The 20,926-nt window shown below is 36.0% G+C and overlaps 2 protein-coding genes and 1 pseudogene across 2 annotated transcripts in view; 1 reads left to right on the forward strand and 2 right to left on the reverse strand.

Moving 5' to 3' along the window:
• CDC40 (cell division cycle 40) overlaps positions 1–20,926 on the forward strand; it is a 54,472-nt gene that overhangs the window by 9,422 nt on the left and 24,124 nt on the right. Inside the window, exons 2-4 of the mRNA XM_006729475.3 lie at positions 3,249–3,335; positions 10,691–10,820; positions 19,598–19,681. Of these exons, the coding sequence (XP_006729538.1) occupies positions 3,249–3,335; positions 10,691–10,820; positions 19,598–19,681 (301 nt within the window). The remainder of the gene's footprint in view (positions 1–3,248; positions 3,336–10,690; positions 10,821–19,597; positions 19,682–20,926) is intronic.
• METTL24 (methyltransferase like 24) overlaps positions 1–20,926 on the reverse strand; it is a 153,805-nt gene that overhangs the window by 4,621 nt on the left and 128,258 nt on the right. The window lies entirely within an intron of this gene.
• On the reverse strand, positions 13,437–17,036 carry LOC115939545 (AP-2 complex subunit beta pseudogene; annotated as a pseudogene).

The following is a 20,926-nucleotide window of genomic DNA, read 5'->3' on the forward strand; positions in this document are numbered from 1 at the left end:
CCATCCTTGTCTTTGTCGTCTCTGTTTCATCTCACAGAGGGCTCTCCTCTTCTCAGAGGATAACCTTCCAACTGTGCTGGCTTTTTTTCTGTGTTTCTCCCTACTCACTCGTATCCTGTAGCTTATAACTGACTAAATCTTGGCTTAGTCTTTTCTTAAGGAGGGAAAAAACAAACTTAATTTTACCTCAAAAATCCTTCAATCTGGCACCCCATCTCCTCTTCTTTATTGCCAAATGTCTTGAGAGAGTAAAAATTACTACTGTCTTGTTTTTCTAAATCCTTAGTTATACCTCTGCCTCTTAAAACTGCTTTTCCATACTCTACCCCACTACCAGAATCGCTCTGGCAAAGGTTTAATATGATGTCATTGCCAAATTTCATGATCTTTAGTCAGCCTTCATCCTCTTTCTCAATGGACTTGACTTTTTCTTTTTTCAATTAACAAATATTTATTGAACATGCACTGATTACCCTGCATTCTACTAGGCAGTGAGGATATAGAATGTTAGTGAAAGTCATGTGCAACAAATTATATAACATCATAATTGCTATAAGGAATTATGTAAAACATTCCTTAGGATTATGGAGAAGCAGTTTTCCTGAGCCAAGAGAAGGGAAGGTATAAGAGAAAATAAGATGACATATTATCAGATAATAAAGGGATGTGCATAAAGAACAAAGACAGTAACATTGCCAGCAGCACAGCAAGGGTGAAAGTGCTTGATATTTTTAAAAATCAGTAATTTGTCTAATAAGACAAAGGTGGGAGTGTATTACCAGATAAGGAGGTATTATAATAGACGAGGCAAGATATGATGAAGTCTGTATTAGGATAGTAGAAGTAGGGTTGCTGGAGAAATATTTCAGAGATAGAATCAGTAAGACTCAGTGCCTTATTTTTTAGTGAGTAAAGGTGGAATCATGGAATGAGACACAGCAAAGTGTTTGATGCTGTGGAACACCCATATCATGTAGTTCAATAGGCAGTTAGATACAGAGGCCAGGAGTGTGGTCAAGGTTGCAGATAAAATCGAAGGTGGAGATTGAAGTCCTGAGAAAGAGGAGATAAGGTAAAGATATGGCTGTTTTGAAACTAGAAAGTATAGAAGTTTAAGGGAGTCATACTTGAGGAACCCTATCTTTGAGAAGTAGAGAAACTAAATTGCCTGCTTTGGGTGAGGGTTGCTTTAAAAAGTGGTAAGATTTTGGAATACTAATTGTGTGCCTAGAGTATTATTTTTCACTGTTGTTTTCTAGTCTTTGGTCATTAGTTGTTCTAAGTCCTCCAGATCTTCATTTGTCAGTGGCATTGCTTCTTCTCCAGCGTCACTGTCAACCTCATGGTATCTCACCTTTTAAAAAAAATTTTCGATATTACTTTGAATTGTGTTTTGTATTGTGTTGACAGATGTATCTTACATCAGCAAAAGGCCAATAGAATAAAGACGGTCATATGACAGGGATAATTCTAGGGGTTGAGGATACATTTGTGCATATGAAATCCAACTTGTGTATCTTATACTTCAGTAAGGGGTGGTAGACAATAAATATATATGTCAGATGATGATAAATGTAATGGAGAAAAGTAAAGCAAGGTAAGAGGAAAGTAGAAAAATGGAGCAGAAACCTGATAAAAGAGAGAAAACGATCATGTGGATATCTAGGGAAAGAACATTACAGGAAAAGGAAATAGTATATGCAGAGACCCTGAGGCAGGATTGACCTTTGGTGAATTCTGGGAATAGCAAATGAGCCAGTGAGGCTGGAGGTGATGAGCACTGGCATAGGACTTGATGAAGACAGAAGTTTGTGAGGGCAAGTTTGGCGGGGGGAGATCATTCTGAGATCTCAGAAGAGGAGGATAATTCTCAACCGATTAGATTCAAACATCCTCATTTTGTAATAGCATTTCTGTAATTCTACTTTACTGAAGTATAATTCATACATGATATGTAACTTCCATAAAAATTTCAAAATATAACTTGAGTGCCCTAATTAAAGGAAAGGTATTTATAGCCTGTTTAATATGTGAATTAAACATGTACGAACAACATGTTTTTAATATGTAAATACTCAGGCAGGACAATACAGGAATATAAAAATGCCCTATAACACTACCCTGGGGAACCATACTTGTTTTCTGAGAACAACTGGTAATGAGCCTTCTGGCCTTCGTTAGGCTTTTACTCTGAGTGGAGAAGCTACCTGACGGTTTAGAGCTTGAGTAACATAATCTAATATTTTTTAAAAATCACACAGCTTCCTGCATGGAGTGAGGCTGTGGGGGGATAGAAGCAGGGAGCCCAGTTAAAAGGCTATTATAACAATCAGGTGTGAGTTGGTAAATTGGACTGTGAGATGACCGTGAAAGAGAACATGAGAAGTGGTTGAACTTTGAATGTATATAGAAGGTAGAGGATTTGCTGATGGATTGGAGATACAACGTGAAAGAAAGAGGAATCAAGGATAACTCCAGGAGTTTCCACCTGAGCAAATGTAAGGCTGGGAAGAAGTCATTGGGGAAGGGGAGACCAGAAGTTCCCTTTGGGATATATCAAGTTTGAGATGTCTGTTAGGCATCCTGGGAGAAAAGATGTTGAGCTAAACTTTAGATACACAAGTCTTTAGAGTTCAGAGGAGAGGTCCAGGCAAGAGATACCAATTTGGGAATTACTATATTTGTAGTAGGTGGTGTGGTTACACAAAATAGAGATCACCAGTGATTCTCTAGTGGACATAGATTTTTATGTTCATTAAAATGGGGGGTGAATTTCAGAAGGTTGAAACATTGGCATAGAGTGTAAGATTTAGATTTAGAATATTAGGGCCTTGCCACTTCTGTAGCCTGGAACCATGGGCCATCTGGGCACATGTCTAATGAGGTTTGCTGAATAAAGAAATTGTCCTGAATTTGGAACGAGAGGTTAAGTTTTTTGAGTTCATAAAAAAGAAGATTTGGACTCTCTTAATTTAAAGCTTTGAGTAGCTTATTAGCCTATTTAGAAATTTTTAATTTGTTCAGATGGGATAAAGTCAGCATTTTGAAAGGAAAAAATGTTATGCATTCTAACCTTTATACTACATATGTTACTTTTATTAAGCTTTGAGTATTAGAATTATTAATCATATGGCACTAGTATAATAATCATAAAATTGGTATTAAAATAGCTAGTGTGACCTTAATATAGTTTCCAAAACAAAATGATTACTTGTCAGATCTTTAATGTTCATTTGGTTTTCTTTTAGGAAGATTTAGAGACTGGAGTTCACCTTGACCCTGCTGTCAAAGAGGTTCAGTATAATCCTACCTATGAGACCATGTTTGCTCCTGAGGTGAGAAAACAATATATTTAAGATTCTGCCTTTTGCTAAAGCATTTGAATTACACATAAGTAGATAAACAGTTGGTAAATTTTTCAGAGTTTTCTCACAAGAGTATACTATTTAAACTTTCAAAAACTATGTCCTGTTATATGTCAATTATATCTCAATTTTTAAATAAAAGGAAAAGAAAACATACTTTTAAAAATCCACTACTCTTTATCTACCAACATATAACATCTGATAGAATGGAACGATGTTTTTTGAAAAAGGAAATTTTAAAATATCTGATTCTTAGATGTGAACGTAATTAATATTTTCCTCAATATTGTTAAGGGAGTATTATAAATTAACCATAAGGGAAAAAGAATTTGTTTTATTATTAACATCCTCAATGCATGGTATATTATGAAATGTCTGGTTACAGATGCTCCTGCGCTAAATGCTAGGAAGAAGTGCCATGCTAATGTGTTTGCTGCTCAACAGTAGTCATAGGTATATTACCTGCTCTGGGTGAGACATCTTATGATGGTGATCATGATGATGATGGTGATGATGATGATGATGATAAATGGTGATGGAAGCATAAAGAAGATGAGAAAGGAAAAAAGGCAAAAAACAGTAAAGATTGTCCATTTAGGAAAGTCTTTGTAGAAAAAATTAAATTTCTAGCTATTTCATTTTTAAAAGGGGAAAGAATACTTGATTGAGAAAATAGAGATCCAAAAAAATGGTCATTATAAAACAAAATAAGCCTTCAGTAGCAGGTATCTTTAAGAAACTTTAAAAATGAGGGTGAGGAGCCATATTTTATCACAACTGGGTGGAGAAAGTACTTTTTAATTTTTTGTTTTTTAGCCTGTAGTCATTGTCCCTTTTTTTTTTTCTCTTTTTTTGATAAAGCAGAATCATAAAGCTGTTTCATATAATTTGCCTGCTCAGGTTTCTGTAGTCACTTAAAATACGGCAATTGAAATATGGAACACAGCCGATGATGTCAGTGGTAGTATTTGGACAGTGCTCTAACAGTTCCCTGGGTGTACAGTAAGCCGAAATCTCTTTCTCATACTCTTGAGACTGCAGCACTTTTAAATTTCATTTTATTTTTCTTAAATCATTCTAGCCTATCGAACCTGTAGACTCATATCCCTTGGCACCATTTTAGCTGGCACAGTGAAGAAAGGTAGTATGTTACATGTACGCTTCATGATTTTTTAGATGAAAAGTGCTTCCAAAAATTAGGGCCACTAAATTACAGAACAAGAAAATTTGGAAGTAATATGGTGTGTGATGTTCCTATGTCAGTGCATTTTATATGAAGTCTGTTTCTCTTCCATTTTTAGATCTTGTGCATAACTAATCAATTGCTGTGTGATTTTAGTTTTCGAAATTTAAAAGATTAAGATTTTTTTGGTGATATTGATGAGGCATTAGGCCTATCATTCTCTTTGTGAAATTACCAATCCTTTTAGTATTCTGGGTTTTTTTTTTTCTCATCTAGGGAGCCTCACATTCAAAATATAAATTAATTTATGTTAGGAACACTGATGCTTATCACCAATTTAAGAAAAGAGAGATGAGATTGAAAAGTGAAGAAAAATTACTATTTTTCCTGGTTGCCAAATGAATTGTCTGTTACATAATAGATTATTACCTTTGAATTTTATGACTAGGGTCTGTATAATTTGACAAAGTATGGAAAGGTGTTACCAGGAACTTTGCTTGTTGAAATTCAAGTTCCCATATCTTGAGAATCCATTGTTAGAAAAGGATACAATCCTTCTCCTCAAGCTACTGTTTACCAGAGATGATATGCTCAGTGTTATTTTTAGAAAGTTAGAGACCAGACTGTTTCCTATAATGCCTAAAGTGGTATTCAAGTTAAGGGAGAGATTGTATCTGGTTGTGAAGATAAGAAAAAGTTGCATAGAGGAAGAAGTATTTAAAATAAGCAATAAAGTCCAGGTTAAGAACATGCGATTTGGGGTTAAATACACTGCTTATTAGCTCCGGTATAACCTTGCATTACCTCAGTTTTCTCATAGGTAAAATGAAGACAATTTCTCCTTTACCAAGTTACATGGATACATGCACTAATGTATGATAGGGTTAGGACACTCTCTGGTACCCAGTAAGCATTTAGTAAGTAGCAGCGCTTGTTGTTATTTATGTTACTATTATTGGCATTGATGCCAGGAAGGCTTTTATGAGGAAAGATTCCAGGCAGAGGAGAAAAGCATTAGCTAAATCATAAAAGATCCAAAGAACAGGAATACTTTAGTCGTTGTCAGTAAGGGAGAAAAGGGAGGTAAGACCAAAATGGTAGTTTGTGTAGCGTTGCACAGGGATCTGGGGGCCAAGGTAAGCAGTTTGGTCTTGTTTTAGTAGAGGATAAATAGATTTTTAAGGTTCTTATTAAAGAGTGGGATAATCAAAGCTGAATTTGTAGGAAGGCTAATTTGATAAGGGTTTGCATGATGGAAAAGAACAGGGATAGAAACTAATGGAATAAAACTATCATTTATTACTGTATACCAGGTACCATACTGAGGGATTTATATATTTGTGTACCTTACCTCTTTTAGTCTTCACAATAATCCTGTGAAATAAGTACTCTAATCAATTCCTATTTTATAGCGAGGAAACCAAGTCTCAGGTTTTACTACCAGCAAGTAACGTATTTGGGAATGTGAGTTCACATCACTCCTAACGATTGCTCTGTGGCTGGAAGACCAGTTTGCAAACCATTACAGGGTTTGCATGTTACACCCCTATGCGCAAGCTTTGACTTTGCTAGTTCAGGAAATTAACTGAACTGACTATTTTATTTTATAAAATATGTTTTTCCCTCCCAAGCAAGGATTTTTCCTAAATGGGCTAACCTAGTATCCAGATAAGCTTTCTCATATTATAGACAGAACTTGAAGAGATAATAGTCGTTGTTTTAGTCCACTGATTTTCTTCATTTCACTCAATCCTTTTTGGGTCTACTTAGAGAAACGTGTATTTGTTAGCTTTTCTAGACTCACGTAAAACCCATAAGCCTCAAGATTTTCAGATTTAAAATAATAGTACTTTTAGGAATAGAAGATATATCAAAGTTAAAAGGAAAAAAAATCCTAGTTTCTGTTAAAAATCTGGCCATAGGGCTGCTATAAATATTGTTAAAATGAACTTTAGAAATTAGATAGTTCAGCTCTTTTATTTTATAGATGAGGAAACTGAGGCCCAAGGTCATAAAACCCATACTAATAAAATACTTATATTAGTAATATTTAAACTATGCTTTTATGTCTTAAAAGATGGAGATATTCTGCCAATAAAATTGAATGGTGGAGATCTTTTCCAAATTTGTGGAAAATAATTAAGTTATTCAACAGGCTCTTCTTACCTTAAAGTTTATTTATAAGTGTTTAAACATTGATGACTACAATAAATATTAATGAAAAACTTACCAACAATCTAAGTATAATATGATTATTAGTTCAGTAACTTGGGGGGGGAGGCGTTCTATATGTAAACTTATTATTATGATTTCATATAATCAGTTTTTACCAGTGTAAGTTTTCTTAATTCCTGTGATGTTATGTTATACTACTAAGACATTGACCCTCAAGCATTCTACCTTCTGAAGACTTTTGAGAATCACTGCCTTACAATACACAAATCTCTTAGATTTATCTACCAGTGTCTTAACAAGTTAAAAATGCTTTTCTTGAGGCCCCTGGGTGGCTCAGTTGGTTGAGCCTGGGACTCTTGGTTTCAGATCGGGTTGTGATCTCAGGGGTCATGGGATCTGTCTGTGTGGGGCTCCCATGGGGAGTCATGGGGGGGTCTGCTTGGGATTCTCTCCCTCTGCCCCTCTCCCCACACGTGCATGCCCTCTCTGTGTCTCTCAAATAAATAAATAAATATTTTTTAAAAATGCTTTTCTCCTACTTTATAAATAAATCACTACTTCACTCAGGTGAAAGATGTAAGCATATTCAGGAACATCCTGAGATGTGATCCAAATTATGAATTAATACTTAAATGTATATATTTTATATGGGAGATTGAAATTACAATTGACTGTGGTGTACTTCAGTATGGTCTTAGCTAAAAACTGTTAAATACGCATACCTAACTCAAATATGTATTATTAAAATCCCTTGAATGCAAATTTACTCTTAAGCTTAATTACCGGAAGTTAAAGAAATTTGGAAGTCAGTTTTGTGTGTTTTTTATATGCTTTGTTTTTATTTTATTTTATTTTATTTTATTTTATTTTATTTTATTTTTTTTATTCATGAGAGACAGAGCGAGAGAGAAAGGCAGAGGGAGAAGCAGGCTCCCAAGGAGCAGGGAGCCCGATGCGGGACTCAATCCCAGGACCCTGAGATCATGACCTGAGCCGAAGGCAGACGCTTAACCATCTGAGCCACCCAGGCGCCCTATTTTATTTTTTTTAAGATTTTATTTTTATGTAATCTCTGCACCCAAAATGGGGCTCAAACTTACAACCCTGAGATCAAGTGTCGCATGCTTTACTAACTGAGCCCGCCAGGCACTCCTATGCTTTGTTTTGTTTTTTAATGGTTAACCCAGAATTAAAAGAAAGTGCATATTCACAGAGACCGGGAACATCTGGGACACATGATTTTTAAGTAATTGGGAAGAGCTGAGTTCTGCTGAATAATATTCTCTCCCTTTCTTTGTTGGCATTTATTTAATGTCTGTGAGGTCAGTTCCAATAGCTGCTGGTAACCAAGGCAGTTAAGGTGAGCCAAAAGTAGATAGATCCTCCCACAACCCAGCTTCCTATTAGATTTTTTTTTTTTTTAAGATTTTATTTATTTGAGACAGAGAGAATGAGATACAGAGAGCATGAGAGGGAGGAGGGTCAGAGGGAGAAGCAGACTCCCTGCCGAGCAGGGAGCCTGATGCGGGACTCGATCCCGGGACTCCAGGATCATGACCTGAGCCGAAGGCAGTCGCTTAACCAACTGAGCCACCCAGGCGCCCTCCTATTAGATTTTTTTTGTTGTCTCAGCTTAAATAGCTATAAAATGTAGCACATTTAAATTTTTAGACTGCTTTAGAAATAGCAACCATATAAGATATACTTAGCTATAATATGTGGATTTGTATTCATATAGAAATCAAAGTTCCTTAGCACTGAGAATTTTTCTTTAAAAGATGGAGCTGATTTGATATGTATGGCTGATATAAGAATTGTTCTTTTTTTGTAAAATCTTAATAAAATAAGACTATGGAAATTGTGTTTTCCTTTTTCAAATTGGAAAGTATAAACATAATGATTAACTTATTATATGAGTAACAATAAGAGTAATGGAGATTTTTATCATTTTAGATTTTTCCCCCCAGAAATGTTGATACTGCTTTGCAGATGATAGCTGACTATATTAGGTAGAATATCTAGGAAACTTTTAAGTCATTTTATTATCTTTAATTTTATGGATATTCCTTGTTTTTGTAATAAATTTCATGACTGAACGAAGTTACTGTAACTGCCAGCATTCAGCAGTCTAAATTTTTTTCTCCCCTACATTTCTACCATTAGCAAGGAGGAACTAATATGAGCTATGAAGTCTTGGCACTATCCTTTATACAATTCAGAATAAATAGTAATGAAAGTTTTGTATGTAAATCAGATATTTTTAAATTGAGTCATTTTAAATATAGAAATGGAAGCTGTCAATATAAAAGAATATTGTAGTAATTTATTTTCTTCTGAAGCAGAAAAAACCATAAGGCAAGTGTAACAATTAATTTCAGATTTTTGTGCATAGTATAATGTTGATATCTAGAGAAGGCAACATTCTGCTTAAGAGAGGATCAATAATTTATATTTATGGCTCTTGAATAATGTATCATAGGAAAGGTGGTTTCTAATGGTAGTGACCTAAGATGTTCTAACGTCAAAATAACTTCATCATGATAATAGACCTACAGAGTTCAAGTAAAAATATCCTATCTAATTCCACAATTTCCAAAGTGGGAAGTTCATTTTATTCTTTATTTAAAAAGAAGATACAGGGGCACCTGGGTGGCTCAGTCTGTTAAGTGTCTGCCTATGGCTCGGGTCATGATCTCAGGTCCTGGGATTGAGCCCCATGTCAGGTTTTCTGCTCAGCTGGGAGTCTGCTTCTCCCTCACACTCTCCCTCTGCGCTTTCCCTCTCTCTCTCTCTCAAATAAATAAATAAAATCTTTAAAAAAAAAAAAAAGAAAAAATACAAAGTTGGATTTTCCCATTACCATTACATAAATATCATTAAGTTAATAGTGTTTGATATAATCTGGTACTTTTTTACCCAATTTTTTAAAAAGCTGGTATGATTGTACATTTAAGGAATGTTATGATGCAGTAGAATCCTAGACTGGGGGTTGTTCTAACCTGGTTTTGCCAATTAAAAATAAAACTATTGACTCTAGGGCAGATAAAATATATCATCTTTGGCTTTTTTCCTTCCTGCATTTCTAACATAAAAAGGAGACTACCTCTCTAACTTTCCAGGATTTTTGTACAGACCAAAGTAAATAACGTTTGGAAACCATTATGGAAACTCAAAGCATTATAAACAAACAAATAATGATGTACTACTATTTTGTGTAAGACTTCATAGTGTGACTTTTCATGATAGAGAAATTTTATTTTCATTTGTAATGTCTTTACTAGGGACTTTTTCAAGCATTTTACTTTTATTGTCTATTTCCTATTCTCTGCCCCCAGTGGGGTTCTGATTAATCTTTCCTTCGTTAGTGCTTTCTATATGCCAGGCATTATGGTAAGCATTAAGGATTTTAAGTCTCTACCTTTGAGGAACTCATAATCTAGTGGAGAAGAAACATGTATTTTTTAAAAATGACATCATGGTGCCATTATTGATATAAAAGTCACCAAAAATCATCTTTACAAATTAAAAAAAAAAAAAGTCACCAAAAATCCCCCAAATCATGGTTTAGACAAAAATATAGTTACTTTAATTATCAACAGCAGCGTTGTCAAGTAGAACTTCCTGCAGTGATGGAAATGTAATAGCCAATAACCACATGTGACTTTTGAAGTCTTGAAGTTTGGCTAGTGTGACTGAGGAACTGAATATTTTATTTTACTTAATTTAAATTTAAATAGCCACACATAGACTTAGGTGAGCTGGATTCTTCTCCTTCTGACCTAGGGACTGACATACAGTGCTAATCAGCCATTGCCCAGCTGCACTGAACCATGTGTGGTGAGCATGTTCCCAAATAGGTTACTCAGCCCCTAATGATTTAGAGTTGAAAATATATTGTACAATAATTCTAGTAAGTCTGGCTTTATATACTCAGAATTTAAGTTTGTTTTTTCTTATAACATTGCAGTTTGGACCAGAAAATCCCTTTAGGACACAGCAAATGGCTGCCCCTAGAAATATGCTTTCTGGATATGCTGAACCAGCTCATATCAATGATTTTATGTTTGAACAACAAAGAAGAACTTTTGCCACATACGGTAAGGTGATTAAGATTTACAGTTTCCAGTTTGACACATTTTTGTGTGGATAATCTGTTTTGTCTGCTTGCTTTTTAAATTTATTAATCTAGATTACTTTTAAAAAAGGTAGTGTATTTTCTTAAACACATCTATAAATATTTATACAAATGGGGAGATGAACTAATATTTTTAGCTATCATTCTAAATTTGCTGTGATTTCTGAGTATTAGAAATATTTTGTGGTCTTAAAAACAGAATATTCTCTGTTGTACTTGATAATGAACACTTGTTATTGAATGTCCATCATATGCAGATTGCTGTTGAAGTTAGTAAATGACCAGATAGGGTTAAGAGGTTACTTTTATTTTTAATTCCAGTATAATTAACATACAGCATTATATTAGTTTCAGGTGTACAATGTAGTGATTCAACAATTCTATACATTACTCAGTGCTCATCATGATAAGTGTACTGTTAATCCCCTTCACCTATTTCACCCATTCCCCCCACCCACCTCCCTTCTGGTAACCATCAGTTTGTTCTCTCTAGTTAAGAGTCTGTTTTTTGCTTTGTCTCTTTTTTTCTTTGTTCATTTCTTTTATTTCTTAAATTCCACATGTGAGTGAAATCAAATGGTATTTGCCTTTCCCTGACCGACCTATTTCACTTGACCTTATACCCCCTAGATCCATCCATGTTGTTGCACATGGCAAGATTTCATTCTCTTTCATGGCTGAGTAATATTCCATTGTATATATATTACATCTTCTTTATCCATATATCTGTCAATGGACACTTGGGCTGCTTCCATAATTTGGCTATTGTAAATAATGCTGCAATAAACATAGGGTTACATATATCTTTTTGAATTAGTGTTTTCATATTCTTTGGGTAAATAGTAGTAGAATTACTGGATCCTATGGTAATTCTATTTTTAATTTTTTGAGGAACTTCCATACTGTTTTCCATAGTGGCTACACCAGTTTGTATTCCCACCAATGGTGGGATCCGAATCCTTGCCAACACCTGTTTCTTGTGTTTTTTATTTTAGCCATTCTGACAGGTGTGATGTGATACTCATTGTGGTTTTGATTTGCATTTCCCTGATGATGAGTGGTGGTAAGCATGTCTTCATGTGTCTGTTGGCCATCTGGATGTCTTCTTTGGAGAAATGTCTATTCATGTCTTTTGCCCATTTTTCATCGGATTATTTGGTTTTTTGGCACATTCTTTTTATCTTGTTATTTACTGATTGACTTTATTCTGTTTCTCAGGTCTTACTTCTGAAATGTTTTCTGTTGTTCACTAAAGGATATCAGGAAATAGAATGGCCACAGATTCATTGTGTTAAATAATTATATCCTATCAGTGGTAGGATTTAAGAAAGTTAACATGCACACAAGATTGGGAATCTCACTAAAAGGAAATGGTCTTTATAATGTCCTTGTTGGTAGTTTGTGGTCACTGATACCAGATTTGCTAATATTTGGTGGTTTTGTAAATTATGTAATTATACATATGCATGACAATATACATTTACATGACATGTATATGTCTTTCTCTTTCTGTAATCTCATCTGTGTCTTTCTCTTTCTATAATCTCATCTGTGTCTTTTTGCCAGTTGTAGTTGTGATCTTCTTTATAGTTACTTATGCTAATGTTTCTTTCCCAAAAAAGTAATTGAAAAAGAAAACTTAGAATTTTACAACAGATTTAATAATCATGTCTTTAGACATCAGTAAATTGTCTTTTTTTTCCTTTAGTTTTCTTTGCAGTCAGAATTCTACCTCTTCCTTTTATTTCTTATAGAATTTAAGTTCTGAAGAAATTTTTCTGCCCTCTCTGCCATTAACTCTCATTATTATAAGATAGGATTAAAAAAGGTTAAAAAAAATAGTGTCATGTGAAATATGTATTCAGTGATGCTTTTTAGTAACAGTTATTTTCATTAAATAATATAAATAAATCTTAAGCTTTTAGGAAAGAGAGAAGAAAAAGTTACCTATAATCCTACTATCCTAAAATATCTACTCAGCATTATATTTTTATCTCTCCAAGTTATTCTATACTATAATCATTCTGTACTGAAAAATTTGCATCTCACTTTTTATTCAGTGTTCTATCATAAGCATTTTCCAGTGTTAATTTATAATCTCAGTTTGTCATTTTCAAGAACTATGTAGTGGCTGTACCATAATTTACATAATTATTCTAATGTTGGAAAGTTTTTTCTAATTTTTAGGGAGTAATAATGTAAACTGATTCAGTGTAGTTTAGAGTTTTAATACAGATAGTCTTATTTATCACAATATATCCTTGGAAACTGGTTGTAAAAAGATTGTCATATATTAGATCATATTTCACCATGACAAGGTTATAATTGACAGTGTGCCAAAAGCTAAGACTGTATACCTCTGAAATCACCTAGAAGGGTTGGACACTTCCACTCCAAAAAATGGTTATCAATGCCTTGTACCCGTTACTTATATAAGGGATCCCACATAAATATCAAGTATATATGCAGCACATAAAAATCAACTTTATTGCATCATGAATTTGTTATATTCTAGCCTATAATGAAACAGAATTTTAAAGACTTTGCTTGTTTTCTTAGACTTTAGAAAGGACTTAAGCAATAATTTAGATAGCTAGACTACTTTAAAGCAAAACAGAAAAGAAAAAGTTTAAGTTTATCTGATACCTATTTTCCTTCTTAAATTATCCTATAGTAAGAGTAAGCATTTAAAACTACTCAGTTTGGGGCTCCTAGGTGGCTCAATTGGTTAAGTGTCTGCCTTCAGCTCAAGTCATGATCCTGGGGTCCTGGGATGGAGCCCTGCATTGGGCTCCCTGCTCAGCGGGAATCCTGCTTCGGGAGAACCCTGCCGCTCCCCCTGCTTGTGCTCTCTCTGACAAATAAATAAATAAATAAATAACAAAAAAACCCTACTCAGTTGGCTTTAGACCTGGTTTCAAAAATGGGCCTGTGTTTTTTTTTTAATAGCCAGTGGTTTTTACCTCTTCCTTTAGGGGGTGGTGGGTTAAGACACAGATTGAACTATTTAGTGAGTTAAAGACATAAAAAATGAAAGCTAAAACTATCCAACAGATTGTGCCTTAGTGTTAGCACAGGTTAGACTAGTCACTACCTTGGTGGGTGGCCTCAGTGTGTTTGGGTTCAGATTCTACACAGTAATACAATTTCTTGGTGTTTCCAGGTAAGAGTTCTTGGTTTGCACCAATCCCAGGGTGGCCAGAGGGCACCGGACCAGTCTATTCATTTTTCAAAATGCTATCGTAGACCTGATAGATATATGGAGAGACTTCAGGAGCTCTACACTTAAGTGACAGCATATAATTTGGGCTTCCTGGCTGTCTACATAGCTCAGCCAAAATCCAAACGACATTAGTGAGCTTCAGGGATTGGTACAGCATGCCCTGCCTTTCCACATTCCTCTTGGCAATAGTCTAAACGTTGTTGTTTTGCAATTTGTTGGAAATAGTGTCAGCATTTAAATGACATTCCTTAACCTGAAACCGAAGCTCATTTTTATCGGGAATATCCTTCCATGTTGCAAGGAAGACCTGGTGCTCCATTTTGCCATCTTCTACGGAAAGCACATGAGTGGGATGAGGCAGCTGAAGGAGAAGACATCAATATTACTTTTCACAGCTACCTGCAGTTTATTCAGAGGTTCCATCTTCATGACTGGGCCCAAGGTGTTGAGAGTTAGGGAGACATCAATGCTCTGGTTTGGCATCAGTGATGTATGGATGGCCAGAGGAGTGCTCGGGATGACACCAAAGCTATTCTTGTTAAACTGGATTGCAAAGTCTGTCATGTGCTACAGAGCTTTGTTGGTGAAGTTCCTTTCCATATAGATGTGCCCTTGGCGGTGACTGAATGTTCCGGAAATCTCCAAGCCTTTAGCTTTTACTACAGGCAGCCAGACATCCATCAGGTGCTATACCTGTCCCCATGGAGAGTTCAAACAGGTCGTTCAGACCACTGTGGACCACAGCAGGAGTAGGTGAAGGAGCAGAGGTTGCAGACACTGATGAGGGGATGAAGGATTGTCCCACCAGACCATCTAGTCCTCCTCCCAAGAGATCCACTGCTGCCATCTGCATGGAGGACCTGTGGCACATTGACTGGGGGGCCGAGGTCAAGGCTTAAGGTTTAAAAGGTCTCCTGGAAGGTCAGCTTGAGAGGGGCTAACCGAGGCTGCTCCAGGTTGGTGGCCGTGGTGGTGCCAGCAGGGCTGCCACCTGCATCAGTGCTCCCGTGGCGTATTGGCAAGTGCTCGTGATGGATTCCGTGACTTCCTTCCACAAAAGCATTGGGAGGCTAATGGCATACTGAGGCCACAGAAGCCATGTGGCAGATTAGCTCATCTAGCAGAGTTGGCTCAATAAGATCTGTCTCCTCAGACATCAGTGGCTTCTAAGACAAGACTGCTTCTCTGGCTGTGACAGGGTCCATTGAGAAAAGGCACCAGTAAATATAGCCCCGGTCTTGAAGGTCAGGATTATCAGAATCCTGTGTTGTCAAACTCAAGACTTGCTGTACCGGTTCCTGTGTATTTCCTGGTTTCTTGAGAAACAGCTTCACTATGGTAGTAAGCAGAGTAAGCTGCACCTGGTGCTTTCATCATGAAAACCCTCCAGGAAGCTTTCCAGTAACTCATCTGCATTGTCTGTTCTCTCAGCATATTCTCCCCCAATCCAAATCATAGCTGCTCGAGCGTCTGGTTCATCCAGCGAGTCTAAGTTCTCACACAGAGTGGCAGTGATACTTTCATACTTGCTGGAGTATTTGTGAAAGCTGTCCCCGATGGCAGCAGTTACCTCTTGGACCACGTGATTTCCTTTGGTCCAGATGAGATCAGGCAATATGCATACATGGCGCCCCGGGGATCGCTCCATTTTGATGGCTCACCGTCCAGTGGCCCTCACAGCTTTGCGAACAAAGCCAACATCCACCTCTGTGGCATATTCCTTTAATTCTGCCAGAACCTGAGCAGTGTTGGCTTGGAATGCCAAATGAATCATGATGTCCAACTGCTCTAGTTTAGGGTAGATGGGATCGTTGTACTTTACAAAGAAGACTTTGATTTCCTGCTTCAAGATTTTGGGCCTTTTTTTGACAATTACATTGATATTTCTCAGGGTGACATACTGCACCTCTGGCTCCCCAGACAGCAGAGTGACAAGTGGAAGGGCCAAGTTCTTCAGCAGTATATTGTAGTAGTCCAAGTCCTTGGATAACAACTTTAGAAACTTCACTAAGACTTTTACTGCTGAAAGCACCACTGCTGAGTTGGCATGAGACAGCCAGTGAGTTACATGCTCACAGGTGCTCTGAGCCTTCCGGTCATCTTTAGGGTTATAACTAGACAAGGCAGTCCAAGATGAAAATCTGCCCCATCCAGTGCCCTCATTCAGGGCTGTCAGCAGCTTATTAATGCTCTGTGGGTTCAGATCAGGTAGGTTGCTGTTTGGGTGAGATTCACTGATTTCAGATCATGCTACTACAGCTTTAGCCTGCACAATGCATTGGATTTGAATCTGCTATGAGATCCCGCAGAGAATCTAAAAATCCCTGATCTTCCACCGTTTGGGCATTGATATCACGGAGTTTTGCCACACAGACTGCTGCTGTTCTCCAAACATAGGGATCCTCATCCTTCAAGCACTTGCAGAAGGGTTCGCAGAGATATTCTGTAACCTTGGGCACCTGGATGTACCCCTATGGTCCTGACGACCAAGGCCCAAATTAGAGGATTGGCGTCTTCACAGTCCTTCACAAAGCTGTTGACAGCCATGATGGCCATGTCTGGCTGACTCGTGGCATAGTTCATCAAACAGAGATGCACAAGCTTCTTTAATTCCAGATTGTCAGTTTACATCTGGGAAGAGAGCTGACATCCTTCCCCACAGTCATGGCAGCAATCACTTTCTTCATAGTCTCCTCCCTCTTTTCTTTCCTTTCATTGTTGAGTTCCGCCTTAATTAAAAGATTTCTCCTTTTTTATTGATTGTGAAGTACTTGGAGTCAGTCATGGTTTTGGATCTTTAATGTGCACCAGAGGCAAGGGGAGGGGTGGGGCAGCAGCCAGAGAACATGGCCCAAGTGGTGTTGTAATGGTTTCCTGCACGTAACTGAATATAAATATTTTTAAAGGTCTTGTTATATCTTGTCAAATTGCTTTCCAAAAAAATTCTCCTAACTTAACACGGCCACCACCACATGTGCAAGTCCTGTTTCTCTTTACCCAAGATCTGTATGACTGTTTTTCCTTTATTTATGTGATAACAGAAATATATAATATTTAATCTCTTTAATTTGTTTCATTTGGACTGCTAGTAAGGTTGAAGGTTTTTCCATATATTTGTGACCATTCTTTGTAGATTGTTTTTATCTTATTTACACATTGGGATATTAGTATTAATGATCTCAAGGATCTAATAATAAAATTGGTATTATTAGAGACTCTTAACTCTAGGAAACTGAGAGTTGCTGTGATGGGGAGGTTGGTGGGGGAGGTGGGGTAACTGGGTGATGGGCATTAAGGAGGGCACTTAATGTAATGAGCACTGGGTATTAAATGCAACTGATGAATCACCTAAATTCTACCCCTGAAACTAATAATACATTATATGTTAATTAAATTGAATTTAAATAAAAAATTTTAAGAAATAGAGCCATTTCAAATAAGACTACAAAGGAAGAAAGTAGACATTAACTGTATTAAAAATATAAAAAGGAAAATAAACTTTAGAAAGATAGATGAGAATATCTCAGAACTAAAATGCAGGCATAGTCACTTGAAACATAGGATATTAGAAAACTAATTGGACTAAAATTCTGTAGTGTTAGAATTATATCTTGCTCTGTCACTGGCTGACTTCTAGTAGGGCATATAGCTAAATATTTAACTTCTCTTGTTTGTAAAGGGAAAATATTATTGTCCTTTAATTACCTGAGGTGGGAGGCAGTAGTAGTAATAATGGTGATAATGGCAGTAAAGATTTATTTTACCATAGATGATATGGAAAAGGAAGAGAGCATAAATTCCTGTGCTCAGAAACAAGAGTATGGCCAAATGAGCTGGTGCTTCCATAGGTATCACAAGAAGTACCAGGGATCTCCCTTTCCTCTCTGCCTCCCATTCCATCCCTCCAGACATATAATGCAGTGTCATTTGTATAGACATAAATCTCTCTCAAGATAGAATTACATTCTGGGTAAATTTTTATGATTGAGATGGGGATTTTTAACATCAGATATGTTGGTCTAAATTTTCTATGAGCCTTATAAAATCTCATTTTAAAAATCCTTTACAGAATACTGTTCTGTACATCAAAGAGACAAAAGATAAAATAACTCATGGGATTTGAACCTGTGATTTCAGAGAGTTTACTCCACAGCGGCTTTTCTGCCATCAAGCTCTCTCCTCTGGCTAAGAACATATTTTAATACTGAAAAAACTGTATGCAATTGAGTTAATAGCCAGGTGGTTAGTTCTGTTCTAGCATATCATGAGAGTGAGTTGAACACCTATATCCTTAGCTTGTTTGAAAAGTGTGTTTGATGACAGATCTTTTTCTGTTCCCCAAAAGAAGTTCTCTTTAATCTTTAGCTGGAAAATTAAAGTGTCAACTTTATCCACTAGGATGTACCCCTTAAAAAAGTGGCTAGTACTTTTAGATATTTTATGATTACTCACATAGGTCATAGACCATAAACTGATTAATGACCTAGTCCCTTTGCTGATTACTGAACTAAAATTACTAAAACTAATTTTACCAAACATATATCATGTTAAAGCACCCCCACTTAAGAAAAATTGATTTGAGTTAATATAGATAGATTTTCTTTCCTTAAGTCCCCAAAGACTACATTTATATAGATAGTAGCTACATATTTTCATCACTTTTTGAAGGAGTGTATTCACATGCTATTTGATATTCTTACTTACTTTTCTTGCCAAGGAAACATACATAATGATTTATGAAGTAGAAATGTATTATTTTAAAATTGAGGGGCGCCTGGGTGGCTCTGATGGTTAAGCATCTGCCTTCGGCTCAGGTCGTGATCCCAGAGTCCTGGGCTCATGCCCGAGTCCTGGGCTCATGCCCCATATCCAGCTCCTGGCTCAGCGGGGAGCCTGCTTCTCCCTCTCCCTCTGCCTCTCCCCTGCTCATGCTCTCTCTCTCTCTCTCTCTCTATCTCTGTGTCTCAAGTGAATAAATACAATCTTTTAAAAAATAAAATAAAATTGAGAGGGAAGACTGTCTTTACAGAGAATAGTGTTTTCAAAATAATAGCTAGATTTTATATAATTCTTCCTACTCTATTCTGTTTTAAATTATTTAATAGTTTATATAATTTGATAAGCTAAAGCCATGTATTATCTATTACCAAAAACAAAAAGGAAATGGTTTCTAAACTTCCAAATGTGTGATGTACATATATTTGTAAGATCTTTGAAATTTGACTACTAAAGTTTGATATCTTGGCCAGAGAGACTGTTAATAATGTAATGTCAACATGCTAAATTCATCCTATAAGATACTTCTTACTCAGCTGAAGTCCTTTATGGTCCACCCTGAGATTTGGGTTAATTGTTCTTCATAGGAATATAGCTCAGGAAAGAAAGATCGGTCCTAAGTTAAAGAGACCATTTCAACATCTGGGAAGGAAAATGTGAGATAAGTGTATCTGTATAGAAATAAAATGAATTATAAATGGCAAAAATGGAGTCAGTAATAGGTACTTTTTTCCTTCCAGGTTATGCATTAGACCCTTCATTAGATAATCATCAAGTGTCTGCTAAATATATTGGTTCGGTAGAAGAAGCTGAAAAAAATCAAGGTAACTTTCAAATTTATTTGAAATATTTTATATCAAGTATATGTATATATACACACATACTTATAATTACTGTCTTGCAGATTGACCTGAGACAGTAGGAAAAACTAGTATTTTAGTAGATTGATTTATTTTTAAGTTGAAACAGGTAATAATATTATAGAGCAGTATAGTTTAGGACCATTATAGTTTAGAGCTTGTTTTTTGCCAATTATGAGGCATGCAACCTTGTAGGGAAGATGTTGCGACCTATTATTCTGGGTTGTTATGAGTACTTGGCTGAGTGCCAACCATGTAGAAATCATTCAATAAATTATAATTAATGTGTAGCAAATGTTTGCAGTTTATCTCTCAACACTAATATCAAGCTACATTTTTACAGAGCAGAACAAGTTTTATTATACATTGTCTATGGAGATCGTCTTAGGGTTGCTTTGAAGGCTGAGTTTGAATATGTTTTAGAATATATGTTTGTGCTCATATTCATTTTGTACTTAGAAGACAAAGCATTATACTCTAAATGCTAACTTGTCACAAAGCTCATCATTGGAATCTTACCCATAAAATATGCTCATTAGAAAAAGAATATGCTGCTTCTATGAGGATACTTCTGCTTAGCAGCTCCAGCTCCTGTATCATCCAGCGACCTTCAGTGTATGAGCTACATTATTGGTTTTTTTTTAATTGGAATATGAATATATTTCTTTATTAGGATGCTCACAAGAAATGACACGCTAGCACTGTCCTACATGTTAAAATAGAATTTTGACAAGCCTTTGTTGTAGCACACAACCTTATAAAGGAAACTGATTTGAATTAACATAGGTAAGCTTTTTTCTTTAAGTTAGACCTCTACAAGCCATATCTTTTGTGTAGTTAGATTCTCCATTAACAGTTAAATTGTGATTATGGCTCCCATAAACCTTTCTTTTTCCAATTTAATGACGACACACAGCTTGACACCTCCTACTGATCAAATCAGAATCTCAACCAGAAACATCCTCTTTCCTCTTTTCTTTTTAATCCAAGATTTATGATATTAGAGGTCAAATTTAGATTTAGATCACTTAGAAGAATACCAGATTCTTGTGAAACCTTGCTTAATATATATTGTTAAGTTACAAGTGAATCAAAGTTATTAATTACTTACTGTAATTTAATTCAGTTTTTAAATGATAAATTTTAATGTATTCTTGCTTTCAAAAGTAGCTTTATCTGGGCACCTAGGTGGCTCTCAGTTGAGCATCC

The sequence above is a fragment of the Leptonychotes weddellii genome, chromosome 8 (assembly GCF_054177405.1).
Source record: "Leptonychotes weddellii isolate Sample4059 chromosome 8, ASM5417740v2, whole genome shotgun sequence".
In the NCBI taxonomy this organism is placed as follows: domain Eukaryota; kingdom Metazoa; phylum Chordata; class Mammalia; order Carnivora; family Phocidae; genus Leptonychotes; species Leptonychotes weddellii.